Genomic DNA, 26,998 nt, shown 5'->3' with positions numbered 1-26,998 from the left:
TCATACTGCCCATGGCTGCTGCACCTATATTCACCCTTGGTCTGAGACACTCTGATGGAGCGCCTGTCTTTTTAAGCCCACCTCTTGAAAAAAGCCCAGTGAGTGTTTCCAGGTCTCCTACAAGGGGGATAAAACGAGGAGTGTCATGAGTCATATCATCGGGGTAACACATTGGCAGTAAAATCATGTCTGCAAATCATAGAACATAAGGATGATTGATTTCTTTCACTGAAGCATTCGCCATCGATCTTGGGTCAAAAATATTTTATACGAAAAAATAAAGCCATTTCCATTGCTTCACTACTTTCCTAGTAACAGATAACTTATAATTATAGCAATCGGATCGGAGACAAAACAACCAATCAGAAATGATCTACTCCAATTTTCTGATTGGCTATAATTGTGGCACACTGTAACTCCTTCAGATCTCAGGTGTCCAAGGGTTTGGGAGAAAAAAGAGCACGGAATCAGAGAGAGGGCAAATAAGTCAAACTGAGTGAGAGCTAGTTCAATTATCGGAGTTAAACCTCTCCATCTCCATATTTTGAGTATGTGCTCCTCTCAGCTCATTCATTTCTTTTTATTCCTGCAGAGAGCAGCCCAAAAGCAGAAAACGAGAAAAATCATTGGAGGTTTGTAAAACGTTAGAAACTTTATGCAACCTTACTGTTGATAAAGGTCCCAGTGTGCTGTTTTTCTCATTTCTCATAAACTCATGGATATATTGTGTATATTGTAAGTGTGCTTGGTTGTTTGTGTTGCAGAACGAAGTGGCTGAACATCAAATCCTCTCGCGCAGTTCATCAGAGCCAAGCCAGCCCACCTTCCAGCACACACACACGCCTGATCACATAAGAACAGCAGGTCGATGCCACACAGAGGAAAACACACCAGAGCAGACAGGCACAGATCACCTGGCATATCATCATACAGACACACACCTATATGATGATGCACATGGAGTCACACACATGCAACAGAAGCCCGTTAAAAGAGCCACAGTCATTAAAGACAAGACACAAGTCATACATGTGGAAAATGAGACAAATGATCACAGGCTTGAAGATAAAGAGAGAGACAAAAAGAAAGACACAAACATGAAGCTGTTGGAAAGAGAAGAGAATACATACACATTAAGGTGGGTTATGTTGCATGTGTACTGTGTGTAAGCTCAGACTTGTGAAAAATCGTCCTTAAAGATATTTTCACCAGTGTATTTTACAGTAGTGCCATCTTTTCAATGGCATTTTTTTAATTTCATGGGTTTTTTCTCCTCCTTTTTAGCCATTATTTGTTCATTCATTTCAGTTGCCAATGAAAAACTTGCAGAGACTATCACAAAGATGTGTTGTCAGTGTGTGGTAATGCAGTTGGAAGCTGGAACTGTTGCTGAAACTTTCCACGTTCAGCAGATAAAGGACACTCCAATGGGGACGGCTGACTGATGACTGAGACATTTCTTTTTAACTATGTCTGTTTAGTTATCAGCGGTCTTCAGGGTGTGTTTAATGCTTTTACTAAAATCTCTGATATTAAATTGCCTTTGTACACAAACCAAAGAATGAGATGGTCTGTAAAAATGAATCTTTGCATCATTTATTTTGCCCCTCATTTATTTAAGTTATAACATGTAGAATTCCTTAGCACTGTCCTTTTTTCAATTACACAGTAAAAGTATAAATTAATAAATTAATTGTCACTGATTCCTATAGGAGTAAGTTAGTTATTTTCCCATTTAAAAAAAAAAGAAATTGATTAACTGAAGGGTCAGTAGGTTGTGGGTGAGGTGCCATCTTTACATCTCTTTCAGCCAGAAACCCATGACACTAACATGGAGAATTGTCAGAGCTGTCTTTGTTTTCAGCTGCATTATCTCGCAATAATAATAATAGAACTTTGTCAACAAAATGAAGCCCATGAACTGTTCAGTGTTATGGATTACCTGTCTCAAGGATGCTTAAAGTGTATGTAAGTTAATTTCTGCATGCTAAACAAACAAACTGACTAGCTTTCATCCTCTGTAGCCTCAAAAGGAAACCAGGATCATTATTTTACTGTGTGAAAAAGAAGCCATGTCTTTCGGAGGAACAACAGCCTGTCTCAGAAGTCGAGACACTGTCCTTGGAGAAGACCAAACAAGACAGTAGCGGCCAAGTCGAGAAACCAGGTGACGTGACTCAGCGAACCCCCACCTGCCTCACCTGGACCCACTCACTTCCCTTCACCCAGACTGTGATGGTATCTCCTCTGAGTCGAACAGAAGGCCAACGGAGCAGACCACTGCCTTCAGAAGGTAGTGACCGGAAAGTGAACGTGCAGAAGCTGGCTGGGTTGGAGAAAGAGGTGAAGAGGCTACGCAGGCTTCTAGGTCTGGAAGTCACAAAGACAACTCAAGGCACGATGACAACTGCTGATAGCAGTGCTGAACAGCCAACACGAGGGCTGGCGACTCCGCCAGCATCCACAGCAAGCAGAGAGGTCGGCTGCCAGACGGACGTGGCTGAGGTCAGCTGAGTTTATACCAAATATTTAGGTTCATTATGATGATACAGTAAATTATAAACAAAGTGTTTGGTAAAGATGCTTTATTCTAGGCCATCTGCTTAGACTTGTTAATCTTAAATCAAGCTCTAACAGCAAACTCTTGTGTAATCTTCTGCTCTGCTTCCTCTGCATCAGAGTTGTACATCCAGCAGCCTGGCCCAGGCTCCAGGACATCAGGAGGTGGTGGTCCTGGGTCAGAGAGCTGTGTGTGTGCCCAAAGAGCAGCCTGAGCAGAACATACCTAAGAAGAAGACAGAAACTCCAAGCAGGACGAGAGTCAGTGACAGCGAGGCCTGTGAAGACAGCAGGTGTGTATTCTAGACAGACGTATAGAGACACCACTAACTGTATATAATGACTTGTTTACTGGTCAGAAATTAAGTACTCAATCATAGCTTTTATTTGAATATTTTGGTAGTGGATAGCAGTAAAAATAAAAAATGTCAGTGTCTGTAGCTTTATTTACTATCTCTGTATGTAGTGGAGCAGATAAGTACCATTTTTTTTTACAGAAATCATTCACATGTGGATACAAGCACCAAAACTGGCACAATTACTCAGTGGGTAGTTCTCTTTCAAAAAAGTACATTAGCCATTGCAAAAAAACGTAATGTCAGCCGTGGCGGCCATTTTACTTTCCGCCATAGCCAAATTATGTATTTTGCATGGTATCTCCTGAACAAAACATTCAACTGTATAATGGTTAATGTCTACCCCTATGTTTTGATGGTCAATGATTACGATGATACCACACACAACATAAATGAAGGCCTCTAGACAACTGTGACGGTAAAATTATGTTGCAAGATAAGTGTTTTCCAATGCTGGAAATGGTGGCCATCTTGGAAAATGGCAGCCATTTTGAAAAATCAAGTGGCTAACATTATTTTTCAAATTATTGGCCCCAGAGAGATAACTACACTAAATGTGGTGCTTGTATCCACTTGTGAACGATTTTCCCCCTTATCTGTTAAATTAGATTTTGCATGACAAAACTGCTGACTTTCAGATATAAACATCTGTCTCTATGTACCTCCAGTATAAGCGTTGTTTCCTGAAGCTGGCAGGATTACATTTTGTGTGCAGGGACATATGCCTAAAAGATAAACCAATCCAAACAATGTTAGTATGAATGTCTGCTTCTATCTTTACCAACGCTCTACTGTTTAATTTACTCTCACTTCTCCAAAAACATTTAAGTGATGTCCTCTTTTGCACTTATTTCTACGTTCTTGTTCTCCATTTTTGCCGTTTTGTAAATAAAGTGGGAATTTCCCTTAGACAGAGTTTCACCTGATCGACTAAAGTGTTTAATAGCTTTAATAACTAAGCTGTTCTCCAATCAGATCTAAACAGGAGAATCTGCGCACCATCCGTCACAACGTGGTGGCGCTTCTCACGGTCCTCCTGCCCCAACTGGACCTAACCGGCATCAGCCTGGACACCTCCGACGTGGACAACATCCTGCAGCAGATCATAGAGGTCAACTCGTTGAAACTGTCACCAGTACTGTTATAAAATCCAGCAAATTTCTCTTGGCAGAGATTGCCTTGTTTTTTCTTTATTCTTATGCAAAGTTTGAGTTGGAATTTTTTTCTCTTTTCTTTGAAATTCTTTTTCTTTTTTTTAAGTGTGACGATTTGCTATTTTTTGTGTTGCTTCTTTTTTTTAACTGATTATTTAAAAGTACAATATGTAAGGGTCTTAATCGAAACCATGGATGTAAACATGGACTTTTGGTCCTACACACAAGGTCAACATAGTCATGCTTGTTTCTAAATTTGTTCACACGTCTGCATTAAAATACTGAAACCATTACATACTATACACTGCCTCTTCATTTTCAGTGTAAATTAACTCTGTGCTTTTTATATCTTTTAAGTTCTACAGTACCTCTTATATTCCACAAGGTGGGAGTGAAGCCTAGTAAAACGTGCTTCTCTCAATTCCACATTTTGAGTGTTGACTGTTAGGACAACCTGGGAAATCCTCCCCATCATTTCATTTGACAATTTTTTAATTTTTGGACTACTGTGTTCTCTGTCCCCTATTGCTCACTGCCCAGGGCGTCAGTTAGTTGAATCCTAATTTAAGTAAAGGACATTAAATTATATTATTTGTTCAATCTGATGTGTGGCTTATTATTATTACAGTTATGCATTACAATATTAACAGCACACTACACAGTCAGCAAAAAGCTCAGGAATTGTGTCATATTTCATCAAACTCTCACAGTATTTACCCTGTATGTCTTTTAATAATGCCGTTATAAATGTTAACAAGTTGGGTATAAAATGTATTAACACTAACATACATTTACCAAATGGATTTGCCCAATCTTCTCCACCACCTCCACACTCTACACGCCCCCACGTGCAACTTCAGCTTCCCTGTTACTGTTGCTTGCCTTCTCTCCTCCCCCTCGCTTTAAATGTTTCACCCCCAGGAGGAGCCGCAGAGCCGGACAGTGTTTCACCCGGGACACGGTGGAGCTGACCGCGATGAGAGCCGCGATACTTCTGGTCCTGCCGCTGCTGTTAGAGAGTATTATATAGCAGCTGTAGAAATTGGCTGGGACTATGTCTACTTGGACAATGTTGACTCAGCGTCCGACCAAAGGTGAATATTTTCTTGTTTAATTTAGGCAAACCACTCTGATGTCATGTCATTTAGACCTCATAGCCAGTTTTAAAGGCGAGTATTGTTGAGTCAAGTCTGTCAAGGACTAGACTTGCTTTGCTTCCAATACAGGCTCGTGGTTTGGGGGGGGGGTTTATTAGAAACTGGTTAAAATAATGGCAAATTTATAATTCATTAAGATGGTTAACAATGATTAAGAGGGGAGTTTTCTTGCTAATTTCGTATTTATATTATTTGATTGGTTTGTTTTCTTTCGTGTTTTTTTTTAGGAAGAGATTCAAAGATATTCCTCAAAAATACGTCAAGGCAGTTTACAGGGAGTATACAGATTCCACATACACTGTCCCCAAGCCAAGGCCAGCATGGCCAGGTAGGGCTGCTCTTTTGAAATTCTCAATTCTTTCAATCAAACAAATATTGTATTTGGTTTGTGTTATTTTTTGAATGTGTATTAATGGTTTATACTCGGCTATTAATGAAATAAATAAAACAAACAAAAATATTAGCCAGAACCTGACAGTTAAATTTAGTAGATGTTGTGGACAATAATAGTGTTTGTGTTTGACTTTTCAACACAAAGAACACAATGTAACAGTTTCAGAGCATGTATCTCCAGATTTGTCTAAAATTAAAGGGTCATATTTTTGACTTCTTTAAGAAGGTTGTGTCCTCTGGTTGCAGGTATTCAAGGTCCGGTGATTGTTGCCCGAGCTGGTGACTGGGTGGTGGTCCACTTTAAAAACCTGGCCTCTCAGTCCTATAGCATCAGCCCTGTGGGGATCACCTACTGGAAACAGTCTGAAGGTAGGTAACTGAATGGAAGGAGCTGCTGTCATCCTTTCACTTTTCTCATGCACTGAAAACTCATTTCAACTGAAAATTAGTCAGCATACTTTTTTTGTTAATTTTTTGACTCAGCATTTTGACTCATAATCACTTTTTAGTGTGATGTCCATGTTACAGCGTAGATGAGTCAATGGAAAAACACTTACTGGTCCAATCCTACTTTAACAGCTTTAAGGAAAAAATCCAAACTGATCCTCTTACTCACAATGCTTCTACTTCTTTTTCTTTTTTTTGCTGAAGTCTGAATAGTCATTCATGGAAGAGACAAGGATGTAAATGTCACATTACTACTAACCAGAATCATATCATAAATAACATGGGGGATATTCAAAAACAAAGTTCAATTCAATTCAATTTTATTTATAGTATCAAATCATAACAAGAGTTATCTCGAGACACTTTACAGATAGAGTAGGTCTTGACCACACTCTATAATTTATAAAGTCCCAACAATTCTAGTAATTCCCCCAAGAGCATGCACTTAGTGTGACAGTGGTGAGGAAAAACTCTTTTCTCTCCCTTTTAGGGAGAAACCTCGGCCAGACCCAGGCTCTTGGTAGGCGGTGTCTGACGGTGCTGGTTGGGGATGTGATGAACAGTGGCAATAATAGTCACAATAAAGATAATGGAACAGTGACTAAAATTTTTTAGTTGTAGTAGTTCATGTCATAGCAGGGCACAGCATGGCATGGCTGGATGTAGCATTTACAGCAGGACGCAGCAGGGCACCGTAGAGCGTAGCAGGGTGTAGTGAAGCAGGACCACGGCGACAGCTGCAACCGAGATCTTGGTGCCATCCTAATCCAACGAAATATGCTGGGAAAAAGAAACATAAGGACTCCGGGGAGTAAACTCCCCAGAGCTAGGTTAGTAACAAGCATTTCTGGATCTCCTCAATCCCTAACTATATGCTTCATCAAGTTATCAAGTTGCCTCCTTATTCTTGAGAAATTACAGCGAGCGACGGATTATTTTGTGTGTGCAGTTTTTTGCAACATGTTGGAGCCAAACGGTCATCGTACTGCCTGATAACTAATTTAAGATGCCTTTGAATTACAATACCCGACTGCAAAGGAAATATCCCTGATCTGAGAAGCTTTTAAAGGTTAATACCTTTCACAGAAGGCATTGGCATATGTCCTAATGCTGCTGTAGATCCAAAGCAGTCAGTTCTTGTAAACGGCTCATGTCTTCCTGCCACAGGGTAGATTCCTATAATGGAGTTCTTCATAATCTGAAAAGCTGTACCTGTCACATCCAAGAATGACGTGTCATGAAGTAGATTTAATCGCACCAACGTGTGATATTAAGGATGCACATGTCCGACTGAAAGCTACATTGTGTAAGAATTTCTCCCATCTAGTGGTGAAATTGTATATGACAACCAACTGAGTATTACTTTCTAGCCCTAAACATTCCGAGCGCATTTCAACTCCTACGGTGGCCAAACCCGAAATTAGCTCTTACTATCTCCATTGTTTACACGCAGATGTTCTAGCACTTGCTTCCTTGGCGAGTAATCTCCCCTGGCCCCTGGCATTCATCACAGTGCCACTGAGTTTAAAAGCACGAAAGGCGGAGGTATGTCCCTCTTTGGCTAATGTATTTTAAAGATAGAGGCGCTACATGGCTGCCGTCATTCGAGCGACTCGCTAGTATGTATTCTGAATGATTCTAAATGGCAGATTCTACGCTTACGAGAATACTTTGATTAGTAAGTGGAAGTCATTACACATGAATGAGTACATATTTGTGAAAGAACAAAGGGGTTTTTGCTAAGAATCAACTCAAAAAATTACACAATGTAGGTTTAAGTCATTATTGCACCTTATCTTCATGAGTCAGTGCTTCCCCTGGATGTTTTTCGGGCAGCCTACATTGTGGTCTTACTTTCACCTTTATTCCAGACAGTAAGCCCATGTTTTTTATAGTGATAGTTTCAATTTCAAACATTCCCACAATTTCCCCAACTTTATGTCATTTGTGTTTCCTGCGATATCATTAGAGGCCCTCTGTAGAATATTTGGTTACACTTTACTTGAAGGTATCTACATAAGAGTGACATGACACTGTCATGAACGTGTCATAAATGTTTATGACATATCCCTTCTTTTAGTGTCATTCGGTATTTCTCATGACAAGTTATGGTTAGGTTAGGGTTAGAGTTAGGGTTAGGGTTCATGTGTCATAACAGTGTCATGTCACTCTTATGTAGATACCTTCAAGTAAAGTGTTACAGACTATTTTTGTCCTTTAGTGTAGTATAACGATTAGACCAAATTACATGTATTCTTGTGATACCCGTTTTCCTGCTTTAACCCACCTCTATTGCTGAATGAATACAGAGGAGTCATGCTGCATCTTTTATTTCCAGGAGCCGGGTATGATGACTCCACAGCAGGCCAGGAGAAGGAGGATGATGCTGTCTCTCCAGGAGGATACTATAAATATGTATGGGACATCAGCCATAATGACGGTCCCACCATCAGTGACCCCGAGTGCCTCACCTACTCCTACTCGTCCCAGGTGGACACGGTCCGAGATGTAAACTCAGGACTCATCGGTGCCTTGCTCATCTGCAAACCAAGTCAGTGTGTGCTTGTGATCTACATCATTCATTGTTCTTTAAAGCTCCCACATTTGGTCACAAACAACATTTGGACAAAACAAATGTGGACCTCATGGTGGTGCTAAAGGAAAAGTGAGGGAATCACAGAAGTTATTGAAATTCATCCTGTGGGCACCATGAAAATCTGTTCAAATTTCTACAGCAATACATCCAATAGCAGTTGGGATATTTCAGTCTGGACCCAAGTTGTGAACCGATCGACATTGCCATCCCTAAAGTGCAATGCGCTGGATAGAGACACTCGTACTGAACAGGGGTTTATCTTACTCTATAGAAAAAGGAATTTAAAAGGAGAAATAATATTAGATATTAAGATAAAGATACAGATGTGCTCCTGTAATTTTACACTTGCAATCATATTATCACACCTTGCATTGTGTGTGTGTGTGTGTGTGTGTGTGTGTGTGTGTGTGTGTGTGTGTGTGTGTTTTCCCAGGTGCCTTCACAGATGATGGCCAGAGGAGAAATCCAGCGTTTGTCCTGCTGTTTGCAGTGTTTGATGAGACCAAGAGCTGGTATGGAGGGGTTGGCGAGAAAAGGAGCAGGGAGAAGTTCAAGAAGAGCATCGGCAGAAAGGAATACCACACCATCAATGGATATGTCAACTCGACGTTACCCGGTAATGAACCGGACTGGCTGTAGACAGGGAGTTTGTTAAGTGTTGCTAACACTGTGCTCAGATTATCAGTGGCTGTGCTGTATGCAGTCTGCACAGGAATTTTGGCCTCATTTTCTCTCTCTCTCTCTCTCTCTCTCGCTCTCTCGCTCTCTTGTAGGTTTGACAATGTGTCAGGGCCGTAATAATGTGTTCTGGCATCTGATTGGGATGGGCACAGCTCCAGAAATCCATTCCATTCAGTTTCAGGGTCACGCTCTGCAGGTAATTCAAGTTTTCACATAAAACACAGTCATAGCAAACAGATTTAAAGGGTAAAGCAGGATATTTTTTTAACTCTTAAATTAAGTATAGTTTTCTGGCTGATTAATACAAATTTGGAAATAACTAAAAAATGTAAATTAACAAATGCTTCTTCAAGATGATTGTTATTGACAATGAATTCAATTGCAGAAGAATTTCAGTACATTGGGAGAAAGGCACATACAGTCTAACAGCATTAAACGGTATTTCCTATCTACTCTAAAAAGTTTTTTGCAGGGTTTGGAGATTTAAAGGTATAGCGTGACTTTTTTTGGTAATATATGGAGCCAGGAGTGGATTAGTCTAGCTTAGCATATAGACTGGAAGTAGGGGGAAATAGCTAACCTTGCTCTGTACAAAGTTCCAAAATACACCTTTCACGGTAGAATATTCCTAGACTTTCCCTGTATCAACCCAATTTAGCATTTTCTGGATTTAAAAAATCTGATACATTGGATTGTTATTGTTCAGGTGTTGACCCATCGTAAAGTCACCATGGAGGTGACCCCTATGACATTCATCACTGCAGAAATGAGACCTGCTACTATTGGCCGCTTCCTTATGAGCTGTCAGATACATGCTCACCGCCACGGTAAGAAAGGGCCGCCGATAAGTCTCCTAGACTTAAGACAATCTGTTTCCCCTTATTAAATTAACTTCACCTACTCTATGTAAATGATAACTAACCTGTTGTGCACTACTGCTCTACCCAGATGGTATGAATGCTTTTTTCAATGTGGAGAAATGCCCTGACCTTGTCAGTCTGCCGGGACTTGACCTGCGTAATGTCAAACACAAAGATTACGGGGACAGCAGTGAAGACGGCAATGAAGACTACAGTGACGAAGACGAGGATTTGTTCAACACCATAAGCTTGCAGCCTAGAAAACCACAAGTGCAAGCAAGAGCCAGCGGGGGACAGCCACCGATAACCTGGCAGCATTACATCGCCATTGAAGAGGTCACCTGGAACTATGGCTCTCATCTCAAACCCACAAATAGGTAGGAAAGATGGAGGAGGGGAAGGAAGAAGAATAACAAAAAGGGAAAGTTGATTTGAATTTAATTGTTTTTTTCTTTTCTCTTTGACTAATCAGTGAGTTGCAGTCTGGATATTTGCCTGCAGCTCCCCATCACCTGGGCTACAAGTATAAAAAGGCGGTGTATGTGGAATACACAGATGGATCTTTCACGCAGAGGAAGAACCTGGCCAAGACACTGCTGGGTCCACTTCTGAAAGGAAAAATTAATGATCAAATCCAAGTGAGTCAGGACAGAAAATATACCAGTTGGCCTTTTGTGCCTGACTGAATTTGGGCTACAAAAAGAGAGATTATCAATCATAGTAAAATAGAATCAGTATATAGTATTGTATAACTTTCTACTGATCCACCATTGGTTTGATTTGTGTCTCCAGATCACTCTCAGAAACCTGGCCAGTCACCCTTTTAACATCTACCCCAATGGCCTTACCAAGATCTTTCCACTGCAAAGATCCGCTAATGGTAAGCTTAACCAACAGCCTATCTAATCAATAGTTAATATCATTATCAGCAGTGCAAGCTTATATTTAAGACCTGTAATTTTGGCAAAAAAAATGTAATGTATAATGGGGTTGCTGCAATTCCCTAAATTCCTAACATCAAAGTTTCATCTAATCTTATCTACCGGTAATTAAACAGCTGCAGAAAAGGACTTGCGCTCCATGGCAGTGCCCCCCAACGGGACTTTTAGCTACATTTGGATGTTAACAATAGATGATGGGCCCTTGGAGGGAGACCCCGCGTGTCTGACCCAGCTGTATCAGAGCACCGTTTCCCCAGAGAGGGACTTGGCCTCGGGGCTGGTGGGCACCCTGCTCATCTGCAAGTACAACACCATGGACACCAGAGGACGTCTGGTGAGATGAACGTTTCTGTAATAATAAATATGTATCAACATAGCACTTGTAGAAACACTGTTAACAGTTAACTGTTAACAGTTAACTGTTAACACACTGTTGAATGAATTATTTAAAAATGCATGCTGCCATGTTGTCTCTTACCTGCACTAATGTAATATAATACCCTGTGTCTCTTTTACCGAATCTACTGTTGTATGCAGTTGGGCCCGGATAAAGAGTGGAGCCTGATATTTGCTGTGTTTGATGAGAACAGAAGTTGGTACATCAACGAAAACATGCAGAAGTCCAGCCAAAACTCCCCTAACACTACGGACCCTGAATTCTACAAATCCAATGTCATTTACAGTAGGTTCACCTCAGAGTTATATTTGTATATTTATTTCTTTCAGTACAGAAAAATACTTTGCACATCTACAACGTGAGAAAGGTGCGTCGGTGGAGGACAAGCAGGTCAAAAGTTGCAAAGAAAACTCCCGCATACTGTCTAACTTGCAAAAATATATAAAGGTTAATAGTAGGCAACGTTTTGGTACTAGACCATCTTCAGGCAAAATTGCCCATGCCTGTTAGTTAGACAGTGTGCGGGAGTTTTCTTCGCAAAAGTATATTTACTTCTTTGAAACTATTGTTAGTGGAATAATCATCACAGTGACATATTGACAGTGTATGATGTGAGATAAAAACCAAACAACAGCATATCATCAATTTTATAACTGTTAATTTTCCTTTACCTTCAGGTATAAACGGCGCCATGTTCGGCGGTCGTCAGTTTGTGGTGTATGAAACTGACGTCACCTTCTGGCATGTGGCCAATGTGGGCACCCAGAGTAACTTCCTCTCTGTTTACTTCACTGGAAACCTATTTCAGTACCGAGGCCTTTACCAGTCTGTCCTAACCCTCTTCCCCATGACTGGCATGACCATTGACATGGAAACTGATCTGATGGGTAAGACTGAAGTCTGTGAAAGTGAAGTTAAACCAAATTTCCCCATCATTTATTACTTCAAGATTAATGATGCTAAAAGGCCAGAGGCTCTCTAACATAAGGAACTTTTTGCTGGACGTTTTGGCTAGTTGCACTTTGGTAGGTCAGCTAGGCTAACTATACTGTACATAGTACAAAGAAGTTTCAAAGAGTAGTTGAAAGAATTTGACCGTGTCATGAAAAATGCAGTTCAGATGCAGAACGAAATTTGTTTCAGTAAGAACATAACAACAGTTTACACAATAAGATTGTCAAGTAAAATTATAACTGTCACTAATAATGCCCCCCAGTGGATTTCAAACTTTCAACAAAAACAAAAATCATTATCAGAATAATTTCTAAGACACTATAACCAAATCAAAATTGTACACACAATGTGTGTCATACAGTCAGAAGAAGAAGCCAGGCTACAGAAGCTGAGACCTGCTGTTAAAAGTGCTTCTTTCCTGAAGCACTGACGTGTCAATGCTGAGAAATAAGACTTATTGACACACATCAATGCATCAGGATATTGCACTATTGCCTAATAACAGCTGATGTGTGGGCTTACATAGAAAACAATGGATGCATGTGTTTTGACGCGTCATGTGCCGCCAGTGTGTGCTGCTTTTGAGTTATATCAATTCTTCTCTCAGGTGAGTGGGAGATCAGTGCCTACGATGGCAGCCTCAAGAGTCGGGGGATGAGCATCCGTTACACCGTTCGTCAAAGCGACGATGGAAACCGAGTTGATCATGATGGGGTGGAAGACGATATCGCTGACTATATTGATCAGATAGATCTACAGCCAAGGGGCAGAAGACCTGAAAATCGCACACAGTTGGTTCAAGTGTGTAAGAAAAATGTTGCTAATAACAACACTCAATCAGTAAACACTTCCAGTCAAAATGTCACTAATGGGGAGACTGGGGCGGAAGACCAGTCAGCATGTCGGCTGGAAGCAGAGGAAGGAATCCCACAGGATATCTTGGAGGATACAGAGAGAGATGGGGTGTCAACAGTTTCTCAAAATGGGACTGAGCCTGGAGGAGAGGGGGGTGGCAGGCAGAGAAGACAGGCAGAGGGCAACTGGACAAATGTATATATCAGTTCTGGAGCCTCAGAAGATGGAGGAACTGGGATAGAGGTTACAAAAGAGGCTATGGAAAATAGAACTGACACTGGTGCCGAAGAAAAAGCTGAGGAGAGGAGTGAAATGTCAAGTGTGAATAATGGGACGAAGGGAGAGCTTGAAAAGAGCAACGAGATCTTACTGAACAGCAATCCACAGCTGAAGGAGAAGGTCTCAACTGTTGACCTAAGCTATTCAGGAAACATGGATCAAAACTTAGTAAAACAAAACCACATTCAGCCTCAACCTGAGCGACTTACAGTGGATCGGCTGAAATACAACTACACTGCTGATAACAACAACACACCGGCAATTGATTTGTCCCTTGAGTATGATGACTACAGCCAAGAGGTACTATTTTCTGCATGTGTGTGTGTGTGTGTGTGTGTGTGTGTGTGTGTGTGTGTGTGTGTGTGTGTGTGTGTGTGTGTGTGTGTGTTTGTGTGTGTGTGTTTTAAGTATATATTCATTCATATGTTGCATACTGATTGTCACAAATTGAAACACTTCCCCCTCACCCACAATACATGCTACATTTTATTATAGGTGAACGGCACATCAGATATGATTGCCACAGATTACATGGACCTGCGCTCCGGAGAGACCCGATATCGTCACTACTACATTGCTGCAGAAGAGATCACCTGGAACTACGGCATCAGAAAACCACATCAGCTCATCAAACCCAGGTAGGAATAGTATTTCATCCAGGTTTCCGTGCAGGACCTTAAAGGCATTGTTTTTGGAGAAATAGGCTTATTCACTGTCTCACCCTCTTGCTTAGAGAGATGCAAAGAATGCCATTCTCATGTCTGCAATAAGCATTGAGCGACAGATGATTAGCTTAGCTTAGCACAAAGACTGGAAGCAGACAGAAACATTTACCAATTTCCCAAAACTATTTATTTATGTTTTTATTGTCCTTTTCTCTCCTTGTTGCACTAAAATGATAAATGTTATGATGTCTAATTTTTATCTTAAGGCTTGTTAACATGCTAATGTTGGCATGTTAGCCTGATAAAAAGCTAAACATCAACATGTTCACATGCATGTGCATGCCTACTTTAGGCATGTTACCATGCTTATGTTGGCATGTTAGCATGTTAATGTCCATGGGGAACCCTTTTGATTTAGGAAACAACATTGCAGTACCTCTGGAGCCAGCCCCAGGCCAAACTGTACACATTTTTTGCCCTGGTGATATTATTATTATTATTATTATTATCATTAATCCAAAGTTTTATTTCTGCTTAGTCTAGTTTTTTGTTTGTCGGAACCTGGTAATGCTTGGTTGGATGTTTTGGTTCTTTGATAGCAATGTTTTGGGCAAAGTCAACATTACTTAACATAGCAGAACACAAAATGTTTCACAATTACAACAGAAGAATTCATTTAGGGTAGAAGCAGCCGAAATGGGTTTCCTCAGGAGGGTGGCTGGCGTCTCCCTTGGAGATAGGGTGAGAAGCTCAGTCATCTGTGAGGAGCTCGGAGTAGAGCCTCTGCTCCTTTGTGTCAAAAGGAGCCAGTTGAGGTGGTTTGGGCATCTGGTAAGGATGTCCCCTGGGCGCCTCCCTAGGGAGGTGTTCCAGGTACGTCCAGCTGGGAGGAGGCCTCGGGGAAGACCCAGGACTAGGTGGAGGGATTATATCTCCACCCTAGCCTGGGAACGCCTCGGGATCCCCCAGTCGGAGCTGGTTAATGTGGCTCGGGAAAGGGAAGTTTGGGGTCCCCTGCTGAAGCTGCTGCCCCCGCAACCCAACCCCGGATAAGCAGACGAAGATGGATGGATGGAAATAATTTTAAAATCCAATCTAATCGATGTCTAAAGCAGCAGTTTTGATTCAACTCCTCTCTTTAGAGAGATGCGTCGAGGGATGAGGAAGTTCCTCCCAGAGTATAAGAAGGTGGTGTTTCGAGCCTACAGCAATGAAGACTTCATACTTCCTTTAGACAGAGGGGAGCTCCAGGAACACTTGGGGATCATGGGACCTTTCATCAGAGCTGAGATTAATGATCTTCTCACCGTGAGTGACACTGCCGCTGGGCAAAATAAAAGAATAAACCAGTAATGCTTTTATGTAGTCTCACTAGTTACTTCCACTTTAACAGTCTTCAATTTTACTGCATATGTTTCATGAAACATGAAAACAAATGTGAACACAACAAACCATTGAATATTGAAACATAACTAGTTGATTTAGCTCTCTGTTCAAAACTGTTTCTCTCTCTCTCTCTCTCTCTCTCTCTCTCTCTCTCTCTCTCTCTCTCTCTCTCTCTCTGTCTCGCGCTCTCTCATTCCTCTTATTAAAGGTGGTCTTTAAGAACAAGGCATCCAGGCCTTACTCCTTTCACCTTCAGGGAGTCTATGACCGCAGCCAGGGGGCCGGCATTACCCAAAACCATGCCTCCTCTGCTCCACCTGGGGTCCCAGGAGAGCCTGTGGCTCCTGGGGAGGCACGGACCTATAACTGGAGAGTAACCAGGAAGCAAGGACCAACCGACAATGAATTTCCATGCAAGACTGGAGCTTACTACTCCACTGTGAACAAGGTCTGGATAGGTCTTCACCTTTAGCCTGTTACTTTATTTTGTTCCATGGATATACAACATGTACTGTATGTCTGTATTAATTTGTATTAAATCCTATCCAAAATTGATTTCCTCCAAAGGAAAATATATATTGAGTCTTAAGTTTCATATTTATTTCAATGAATGCTAAACATCTTGAGATACAGTTGTAGGATCAGAAAAAAAAAAAAGTATTTCTCTACTCTGTTTCCAGGAGAGGGACCTTCATTCTGGTCTGATTGGTCCACTGGTGATCTGTAAGTCTGGTATTCTCCGGACTCGTCAGAACACGCAGCGAGACGTCCAGGAGTTCGCCCTTCTCTTCCACACCTTTGATGAAACTAAAAGCTGGTACCTGGAGGAGAACCTGCGGCGGCACTGTGCTCCACCCTGTCAGGCCAACACTGAGGACCCCGGGTATCACATCAGCAATAAGTTTGCAGGTGGATTGATTGTTGGTGTCACATTGTAATGAGCGTACTGTAGTCTCAAACGTTTTCTTTAAATTTCTCATAAATAAATAATGCCTACGTTTTTCCTCAGCGATAAATGGCTATGTGGCGGAGACACTTCCTGGTCTGTTGATCGCCCAGCACCAGCTCGTCAGGTGGCACCTGCTGAATGTAGGAAGTGACGGAGAGTACCACACTGTGCACTTCCATGGTTTGCCTTTCACTGTTCACACTGAAAAGGAACACCGTATGGGGGTCTACAACCTCTTCCCTGGTAAACACACACATATACACATTGTGTTTCATATATATACTTTATATACATTTAGACATTACACCTCACTCTTGCAAACTCTCCATCTCATCTCATATAATACACACATAAAAACATGCAACCCATAAACAGATGTTTGCCCCTACATTTGCCCAAACGTTTTGCTGATTTAAATTTCATTTATAGGAAGCCAATATTTTCCAGTACCCTGTGCAGTACATTGCTACTGCAATCCATACAGTTTCCATTGTAAAACATGTGTTGGACTAAAACCACATTTATTCATCAGCCTGATTTTGCCTGAATTTATTCCACAGGAATGTCTGTAGGTTTAAACAATACAATAAATGTGTTTATGTGAACCACCCTCTTCATTTAATATCAGTAAGACTCACAGTTTGTTTTGCTAGCTAATGGCTAACGATATGAATCCTGACACCAACTGAAATGAAATGAAACCATAGAAAAAAATCTAGCTTCCTCCTCTTTCTTATCTCTATTTCAAATAATTAGCTTACGTGCACTCTGAAAACCTTCTTCGTGTCTTGCATTGCTCCATGTTACCCAGGAGTGTTTGGCACGGTGGAGATGACACCCCCCAGAGTTGGCACGTGGCTGGTGGAGTGCACAATAGGAGACTACCAGCTGGCCGGCATGAGGGCTAAACTACTGGTCTATGATCGACGTACGTACACGCTGCGTCACATATCTGTGTAAAAATATGAATATATTATTATTTATGTAATATATTCAACTCAGATCCAATGACATATTTTCAGTTTTTTGTAGATTCATTATTTAATTTTTGTGGTGTTTAATGAGAGAACAGCCTCATGGAGCAGCTGCCGTGGCTGTAAACGCTCAGACTTGTGGACGTATCCTTGTATATTGAAACACTAGGAACTTTTATTACTCACAGTTGTATTTAATGCCAACACTCTGTGCAGTTAAATGTTTCATCACATCGTATACATGTTGTCAGTGGCTTTCCCCACATTTTCCACACACAAGTTTATATGTTATTGTGTAATTAATGGGGCTTTTTAATAAGTGAGGACATCCCTTATTGCTAAGCCGAAGATCTGAGGTAAACCTGTAGAGTCACATGTATCATCATTTCCAAAAATGTCAAAATAGACAATGTATAGTTCTGTACTGTCCAGACATATTGAGTGCACATTAATGGATTTGGGGAATGCATTAATGAGCTGGAATTTTCTCGACATGCAGTATGTGTATTGCCTCTGGGGATGAAATCAGGAAGGATCGAGGATTCCCAGATCACAGCATCAGATCACATAGGTAAGAGTTTTTTTCATTTAAAAAGGCAAACGCAGGAGACGAAGCTCAATATTTGCAGAGAGAGGAAGTGCTTACCACCTGGGTGCGATTTGTGAAAAAAGCAAAGGGACGTTGGGATGGGATGTTTTTTGATCATGCACAACAAAACAAAACAAAACATGCAATAATTAAATCCCCCTTCCAATACCATGGATGTAGTGCCACTTGGCCAGCCATGCCAAAACACTTATGACTTAAATATCCATTGGAAAATGATCTCAAAATGAAATAGCACAACATGTCAACATAAAACACAGTGTGTTCGAGCCACGGAGCGGCGTTCACTATATGCGGCGAAAACAAAATACTTTCAACCAGGAAACGCTCATTCGTTCCTCATGAGTATTATAATCCAAATCCGATCTTTTTCCTAAACCTAACGAGTTCTTTTGGTGCCTAAACGCTCACTTTTTCTGGCTTAACTCAACTTCCATGTCCCTTGAAAGGACGGTCATCTGGCTGTGCCTGTACTCGGCTCACAGTCACCTTTTTGCGGCTAAGCAACTGCCGCTGGTAGCCAGCGTCCCGGAGCTCTGTATCGGCTAAATACAACCAGCAGCTGCCGCTCTGATTTTATCGTTCTATGACACTAGACTGTTCACTTAAAAATAATTCAGCAGAGGCAGGGATATGTAGACCAGAAAGGGGGAAATACCACGCATCCCGCCAGCAAATCGCACCCTGCTTACCACAAATATCCAGTGCGCTGAAAATGAAAACACCCCAGGGAGCTTTATTAAATCTGAAATCCTGGAAATGATCCACACTAAGTAAGATTTTAACTGTGTTTACACACGTGTGTCCAGGGAACTGGGAGCCGAGGCTGGCGAGGCTGGATCAGTCTGGTTTTATCAATGCCTGGATAGGTAAAAACCAGATGTCATGGATACAGGTAAGATATACTAATAAAAACCAAGTTGAATATTCTCTTTGTAACAGAAATATACAGATAGATATACAGAAAAATACAGAAATAGAGCACAGTGAAATGTAATGTAATGTGTGTGTTATTAGGTTGATCTTCAGAGGCCCACCCTGCTGCATGGTGTGCAGACGCAGGGAGTCAGGTCCAACCTGAGGGACAACTACATCGCAATCTTCAACATCTCTTACAGCCTGGACCAGGAGACTTGGATCAATTACAGAGGAAACAGAACCAGGAAGAACAAAGTATGTCCTCTACAGTGGTACACACATACTGGATATCTTGTACAGTTAGGGTTAATATTTGACAGCAATAAAATGATTGATTGATTCTTCGGGAAATGAGTTCCTCAGAACTGCAGAGGCTAAACCTGGAATACCAGCAGTCATGGGACATGAAGTTCCCACATCAGCAGATAAATAGACCATCTGACCACTGACAAAATATGTATGTGTATTTATGTGATATTACCCGTTTTGAAAAAGTAGCTTCAACAATCAGTTTCCTGTCGTTATCATTTAGAAAGTTCCACCTCCAGAACACCAGTGACATGACAACGCACGGATAAGAAAAAGTGAAACATGCTATTGCAAAACATTGCAAGTGTTCTGTGACGGCTTGATTTTCTGAACCCTAAAACAAGAGGACGTCTAGTTTTCTCTCGGACCACTTGAATTACAATATGCTGAAAGATTATTATTGCACCTGCATAACCATGACATCATGCTGTTTCATTGTCAAATAAATACAGTAAAACATGTTTAATGTAATGGGTTGTCTATCTAAAGCAAGTTTCAATGATCCTTGAAGTCTGAGCTGTTTATGTGGCTCTGTTTTAGGTATTTTATGGCAACATGGACAGCTCCAAGGTGAAAACCAACTTCTTCGTCCCACCATTCGTGGCCCGCTACATCAGGATTCAGCCTGTAAACTATGTGCTAAAGCCTGCTCTCCGACTAGAGCTGCTGGGCTGCGATATCAACAGTGAGTTGTACCAACAGCAGCAGCATTTATCGCAGAGTTAATTTTACTGTATGAAAGTGCAAAGAGTGACTCTGTGTGTGTGTGTGTGTGTGTGTGTGTGTGTGTGTGTGTGTGTGTGTGTGTGTGTGTGCACTTGCAGGCTGCTCTCTCCCTCTCGGGCTCCAGAAGCAGATTCCTGACACCAGCTTTAGTGCTTCCTCATTTTATTCCTCTCTGCTGCGTAGCTGGAGTCCCAGCCTCGCCCGGCTCCACCTGGAAGGCGGCGCCAATGCCTGGAGGCCAAGGGTGAACAAAATTACACAAATACTGTACCATCGCTATGTAATTTATCCCTTGAGTTAAACAGTAACGTAAAGAAATAGTTTGACATTTACAGGAATAGACTGGAGAAGAACTATATAAGTGGATCAACAACACTCATACCTGTCCGTTAAATTAGGGTGACCAGATCTCCCGGAACTAAAATCGTGACACTTTGCGTGTGACCGTAGTACTCGTGCACGCACACGCTTTTTAACGTGAACATGTGCCAGCCCAGGTCAGACATAGACACAGACAGATTAGACACAATTTTGCCAACAGCACACATAGGCCTACTGCTCACAACATAATGGGGTATCTCAGTTAATATTCATGAATTTTCTTGGTATATATATATATATAAGGGCTGTCAAACGATTCATTTTTTTAATCGCGATTACTCGCCAAATTTCTATAGTTAATCACGATTAATGTTTTATCACATGAATAAAATTCTATTATTTTGCATTTCAGAACTGTTTTTAAGTACATATTAACAATGGAAAGCCATTCTTACCAGTTCTTACTACTGTCCCCCTCGACAACTTTTTAAAAGTAAACTTTCCATTCAGAATCCATTTCGGCGTCACGCACTCGCCATCCACTCAAAACGTAACGTTAGCCTACTACTCTTTGGCCGGCTCACAACCCCAAACAAGCGTGTGCGACTGCCTGTTGTTTTGTTTCCGGTCTAGCTAGATCCGGTGTGGTGTTGTAGTTTTTCTAACGTTACTAGTTGTTGCAACAGCATGTAAAAAAACTACAAAGTTTGCTAGGCCAAAAAGCAAATAAATAAAAAAATTGACGCCGTTAAAATGGATTTGCATTAACGCCGTTAACGTGTTTAACTGACAGCACTAATATATATATATATACATATACATATATATATATATACATATACATATATATATATATACATATATATATATATACATATATATATATATATATATATATATATATATATATATATATATATATATATATATATATACATATATATATAATAGTAAAAGACATTGAGTGAGTTTCGTGTGGGACCAACTTCATTTTTAAAGCTTCAATTAAAGCATTCTTTTGGAAAATGTACCAGCTGAACTTGTGAAAGACTTTGTGAAAATGTCACTAAACGAATTATTTGGAACTGCTGCCACAGGCTTGAACTAAAGTTATGGTAACACTTTACGGTAAGGGTACATGAATTATGAATTCATGCATGAATTAATTCATGATTTGTGCATTACTTCATTCCTTTATATCTTATGAATCATCAGGAATTGACATGAGTTCATAGCCTCTCATTCATGACCTCATGCGTGAACAACACATCAACTAAAGCATTAGGTAAGGTGGGTACATCATTATGCACAAGTTGTGTTCAAATCAGAATTTGCGCAGTGATGACCACATTCTTTTGCAGAAAAATAGATAATCATGATCATCCTTAATAATTCATAATGATGTGCCCACGTAGCTAATGCTTTAGTTGTGTTGTTCATGTATGAGGTCATGAATGACAGACTATGAACACGTCAATTCCTGATGATTCATGGGATATTAAGGAATGCAGTAACACATACATCATTAATTACATAATGCATAATAATACATAGGCCTACATCAATTAATTCATGCATGAATTCATGATAATTAATGTACCCTTACCGTAAACTGTCGCCAGTGTTATTCTATCCAACAACACACACACGCAAATGTAATCTCATTTGGTAGGACAGATAGTCATTCAGCATACAGTATTTGTTGAGTGAGTGAGTGAGTGAATTTGCTCAAGAATCGATTTGTTGGCTGAAAGCCTACTGTGAAATTGCGCACAGATGTCAGCAAAATTGGCCCGTGTGACGAGTAGCGTCTTTAAGGTCATACCGTTCCTCTCGTCAGTCCATGTGTGAGCCGCTCAACGGGAGCATTTGTGCCCGGTAGACACATGGCGAACTGACAAAGGAGACCTAGATTTTTTTGGGGGCTTTTTTCCCTTTATTTCAGAGTGACAGTGGATATACAGGAAAGGTGGGAGAGAGATGGGGGATGACACGCAGCAAAGGGCCGCAGGTTGGATTTGAACCCGGGCCACTGCAAAGGACTCATGGGGCGCACACTCTTACTGGGTGAGCTAGAGGTCGCCCCGAGTCACCTACATTTTTTTAACAGAATCTCCCTGCTTTTGAAATGCGCAAACATTTCCACCCAGCGTTCGTCCGCTGACTTTCCAGTGGACCTGGAGGGACTGGTTAAAACGAGACAGATAAGAAGAGGCATTGCGACAATGTTTACAAGTATACGTTGTAACGCTGGCTGCATAGATTATGCAGACGCAGACGGCTACGATTGACTGACACACACACACACACACACACACATATTGTATGTACTCTCATTCATACGCTGGACACTTTATTAGTCTTTCTACATGGGTTTAGTTAATGATCGGGCTATAATAAGACCACGTCGGCTATGTAATCACTGACGACCGGGACAGTTTCATAGTGGTTGGTGTAAACTGGGACATTTTAGCGTCCCGACAGGGACTCGGGACACGCAACTCAGAATCTGGACTGTCCCGGTCAAACCGGGACGTCTGGTCACCCTACGTTAAATATAAAGCTACAACCAGGAGACGGTTAGTTTAATTTAGCTTAGCATGACATCAAACATCAAAGGGAAACAGCTAGCCTGGCTCACTGGTTGAAAGTTTGCATTCATGATGGGTAAGATGAAAACCATTGCACCTGTAACCTAAGGTGACCAGATTTCTGAGACAAAATCCGGGGACGTTTTCAGTTCAGAAGCGTAAATACCTCCAAAACAGGTAATTTTTTTAACTTTGTAAATGGGGACACTGCCCCAGGGGCGTCACTAGACCTAGAGCTGCACTGGGGCACAAGCTCCTCTAGGGGGGGTCCATGGGCATGCTCCCCTGTAAGAAAATGTTGTGTAGTTTAACGTTTAAATGTATCAATCTGGTGACCTTTGAAAAGAAATTCAGAGGTTAGACTTGATTATTCATATATCTATGGATGGGAATATTTGTGCTGTAGCCTGAGCTATTTTGCACTTTTACAATTTTAACCATGCACACACAGGTGGAATAGTTTTTTTCTTCATATTTTTGCATTAATGTCACTAGGAAGCATACCAGTAGAAATATATATTCATATTTGTAAGTGGGATATATATAAGTAAGTGGGATTGTCTGGAATCTGGCAATATAATAACCATTATGGTGGAATACACTGGCTAAGCAATTTACAAAAAATATCTGTGCTGACATAAATAGTTTACATGAGAATACATTATAATTTTGTAGATCATGTAGAAATGATGTTGCAATTTCAAAACCGGATTACTCAGGGACCGCTTGTTGTACCGATGCATGTGTTGAGTGAAGAGTTTGTGAGATATTTCACAGAGAATAATGGGTGTGCAGAGATTTATGCAGAATGCAAATATGATAACATTTCATTTAAGTTCAATGTTAATTTTCTTGCAATTTGTCACAGCAATGGGGTTAACACTTTTGCATGCGCCATATCCATGTCACATTCTCATTAGGGGCTGAGCCCCCCTAAAGGTCTGGTCCTAGAATCGCCCCTGCTGCTACTTCATACTTGTACTCCACTACACCTCAGAGGGAAATGTTGTAATGTTTACTGCACTACATTTATCTGACAGCTTTTGCTTTATTGCTTCACGCTGGGCTTGTTTCTGCAACAGCTCATTGAGTATCGGATACAATTAAAACTATTGAGGAAATATTTTCCTTTGACATTGGTCCAGTATTAAACGAGATCGCTGCAGTCGGCGAAACAAGCTACAATGTAAGTTAATAGGACGTCAATTGTACAGCTTGTTTTTACGTTCATAAAAGTGCCTGTTTTGCCACTGACAGACTCAGATTAATAATTAATAAAGTGTCTGACAACATTTTGGAAAGTATTTCTAAGGAGGACGACCTTACTGTTTAAGAGTAAGATCCTTTTTTAAAACATAAAAAGTCCGCGAAATTGCGTTCGCTAAACCCACCAGACTCTATGTAAATAAACAGTCATTTTAGCATCGTAAAATGGTCATTCTAGAAGATCTCTGAGCTCTGAGGCTTGCTCTGGCTGTCTTGAGCCTGTGTGTGTAGGGTGCACGACTATTTCATTCCAATTTCGGGTCTGTCAGTCACAGTGAAAACCGGGGACATTTCCGGGGACAGCTCCAGCCGGGGACAGGTCACCGAAACCGGGGACTGTCCCCGGAAACCGGCGACGTCTGGTCACCCTACTGTAACCATACACAGCACTGATATCACAGTGTACTGACTTCTGTTTTCTTGAGAAACACCAAGGCAAAGTGATACTGTGATATTTGTTGTTTGCTTTCTCACATTGTGATAGAAACCACTGATATGGGGCGACTTCTAGTTCACCCAGTAGAGTGTTAGCCCCATGAGGCGGAGCCCTTAGCAGCCGCCCGGGTTAGAATTCGACCTGCGGCCCTTTGCTGTGTGTCATCCCCTCCCTCTCTCCCCCATTTCCTGTCTATCCGCTGTCACTATCGTATAAAGGGAAAAGCCTCCAAAAAAATAATCTTTTAAAAAAATAAAAACACTGATATGCATAATAATTAGACTTATTACCATTAACTCTCCCCTCTCTATCCTTTATTATCTTGTTCTGTATTTCCTCCTCCTCGGCTTATCATTTTCACACTTGGCAGCACTTAGCTGTAGAGGTGTGATGTGTCCTTCCGTCAAACTGTCGACCTGTTTAAAGGTCACACGTCAAACAGTAGCACTTGTGAGCCATGAATAGGGGTCAACCACTGTGGGCCAACTGTTATCTGGAATAGCATGAAATGGCCTAAACAGATGGCCAACAGTAGCTTTAACAATAGCTGCAGCCCTTTTTCCAAGGGAAGAAATCCCCACATTAACAGTTGGTTAATGTTTTTGGTCTTTCTGTGTGCAGCCACATCATGCCAGTGGAAAATAGATGCACTGCCAGAAACACTTTCCTAGTTTATAAGATTCCAAAACCTCTTAGAGTAATGTGGGAGAGGAATTGTTGTGTGGTGTTCCCTTGGTCAACCCTACATCTGTTTTTGTTTTTCCTGTTGCTTTGTCTACTTCTACTTCATTCAGAAGCTAGTATCTATTTGTTTCAGTTTCAAAAAATTCCCTTCATGACTTGTGTATTTCCAGTCATATTATGTCATGATCACGTCCTTCTCCCAGTGATATCATGTAGTTCTAATTTGGAGACAACAGAAAAAATAAATGAACATTTTATTTTTGCTCGTATGATTAAAGTTTATTGCAGAGAACAGTACCTAAACTAGGAAAAACTCCAACACTTTGTGATTGAAGGGTAAATTATTAAGTGAGATTAGTTTAAGAGCACACTCAGACTCTGTGTACCCGGTATACCTGTTTGCAGTTCTAGTTTTTTGTCTTTGTTCTTCTGTATTAATAATATTCTTTCTGAGATATAAAAAATGTTTCCTCTGCCTTTTCCACCCCAGACCAATAACCCTCACGAGTGGCTGCAGGTTGACTTGGGGAGAGTAAAACGCATCACGAGTGTCCTAACCCAAGGAGCACGATCACTGTTGACCCAAATGATGGTGACTGAGTTCTCAGTCTCCGTCAGTCATGATGGACACTCCTGGAGCAGTGTGTTAGAGGAGAGCTCTCAAAAAGAAAAGGTACGCGTCCCAGTTTACCAATAAAAAGCAGGCCAGTCTCAGTGATGCTGCTAACATGATCCAGGTTCCTGTCTGACATTAAAAGAGTCCAATAAAAGTGCAATGACTAACATGTTCTTCAGTCATTTCACTTATTCCTTCAATTAATCATTAATGCAGAAGGCCTAAACTATCTCATAGTTTCCTTAACACAGGTGGATGAGTCACTCTGTACTATGGAGCTGACAACCCACCAAAGGAATTCTATTAAAGCATGTTTTCATTTTTTAGTGACACACGGTCTTCAATGTTAGTTTATTACTTTTATCCATCTGCTGTTTCTTTATTTCCTTCCTTCCTCAGATCTTCGCAGGAAACAGTGATTCAGACGATGAAGCACTCACCGTTTTTGATCCTCCTCTGTTCGGCCGCTACCTGCGCATCCACCCGCGGGGTTGGATCAATGACATCGCCCTGCGTCTGGAGGTCCTGGGCTGTGACACGCAGCAGGGGTTCTGACACCGCCGGGCAAACTCACCAATGCCACGCAGCACCGTTTTAGTAGCATAATCCTGGTTTTAGTTTGGAGTTTAACAAGTGTTGAAAGAGAAGCTATTTCCTCTGTGGCCACCACTTTGTTTACATTTCCACCTTTTCACAGTATTTATCAAAGAATCATGTTTGATGTTGTGTTAAAAAAGGGTATCTAGTGTTGCTAGAAACATATATTTTAAGATGTGAGTTTAAACATTTGAATGTAAGCGTGTGTAAATATTCCAGATGGATGTTTAAAGTTTGAATGGTTGATGTATATTATTGGAAATGTTTTTAATAATGTATTTTCTGCTTTATTAGAGATTATACTGTATAAACAATAAATCTCGA

General features: G+C 41.0%; 2 protein-coding genes across 2 annotated transcripts in view; both read left to right on the top strand.

Annotated features, from left to right (window-relative positions):
- LOC144524337 (MORC family CW-type zinc finger protein 3) overlaps window positions 1-4,362 on the top strand; it is a 16,880-nt gene extending 12,518 nt beyond the window's left edge. The window contains exons 13-17 of the mRNA XM_078260511.1: window positions 593-632; window positions 765-1,138; window positions 2,025-2,505; window positions 2,680-2,852; window positions 3,891-4,362. Of these exons, the coding sequence (XP_078116637.1) occupies window positions 593-632; window positions 765-1,138; window positions 2,025-2,505; window positions 2,680-2,852; window positions 3,891-4,062 (1,240 nt within the window). The 3' untranslated portion in view covers window positions 4,063-4,362. The remainder of the gene's footprint in view (window positions 1-592; window positions 633-764; window positions 1,139-2,024; window positions 2,506-2,679; window positions 2,853-3,890) is intronic.
- On the top strand, window positions 4,261-26,998 carry f8 (coagulation factor VIII, procoagulant component). The gene is made up of 28 exons (XM_078261423.1): window positions 4,261-4,266; window positions 4,991-5,163; window positions 5,454-5,554; window positions 5,866-5,988; window positions 8,405-8,617; window positions 9,096-9,278; window positions 9,436-9,539; window positions 10,050-10,170; window positions 10,292-10,580; window positions 10,676-10,841; window positions 10,996-11,083; window positions 11,261-11,478; window positions 11,682-11,826; window positions 12,219-12,428; window positions 13,103-13,929; window positions 14,125-14,267; window positions 15,437-15,602; window positions 15,889-16,128; window positions 16,361-16,589; window positions 16,690-16,872; window positions 17,441-17,557; window positions 18,103-18,174; window positions 19,020-19,105; window positions 19,228-19,383; window positions 19,978-20,122; window positions 20,262-20,407; window positions 25,952-26,134; window positions 26,477-26,998. The coding sequence occupies exons 1-28, from the start codon at window positions 4,261-4,263 to the stop codon at window positions 26,630-26,632; spliced, it is 4,989 nt and encodes a 1,662-aa protein (XP_078117549.1). The 3' UTR covers window positions 26,633-26,998.

This window comes from Sander vitreus, chromosome 10, assembly GCF_031162955.1.
Source record: "Sander vitreus isolate 19-12246 chromosome 10, sanVit1, whole genome shotgun sequence".
NCBI lineage: Eukaryota > Metazoa > Chordata > Actinopteri > Perciformes > Percidae > Sander > Sander vitreus.
Note: the sequence above shows the minus strand (reverse complement) of the source record. Positions and strands in the feature narration are given on the sequence as shown.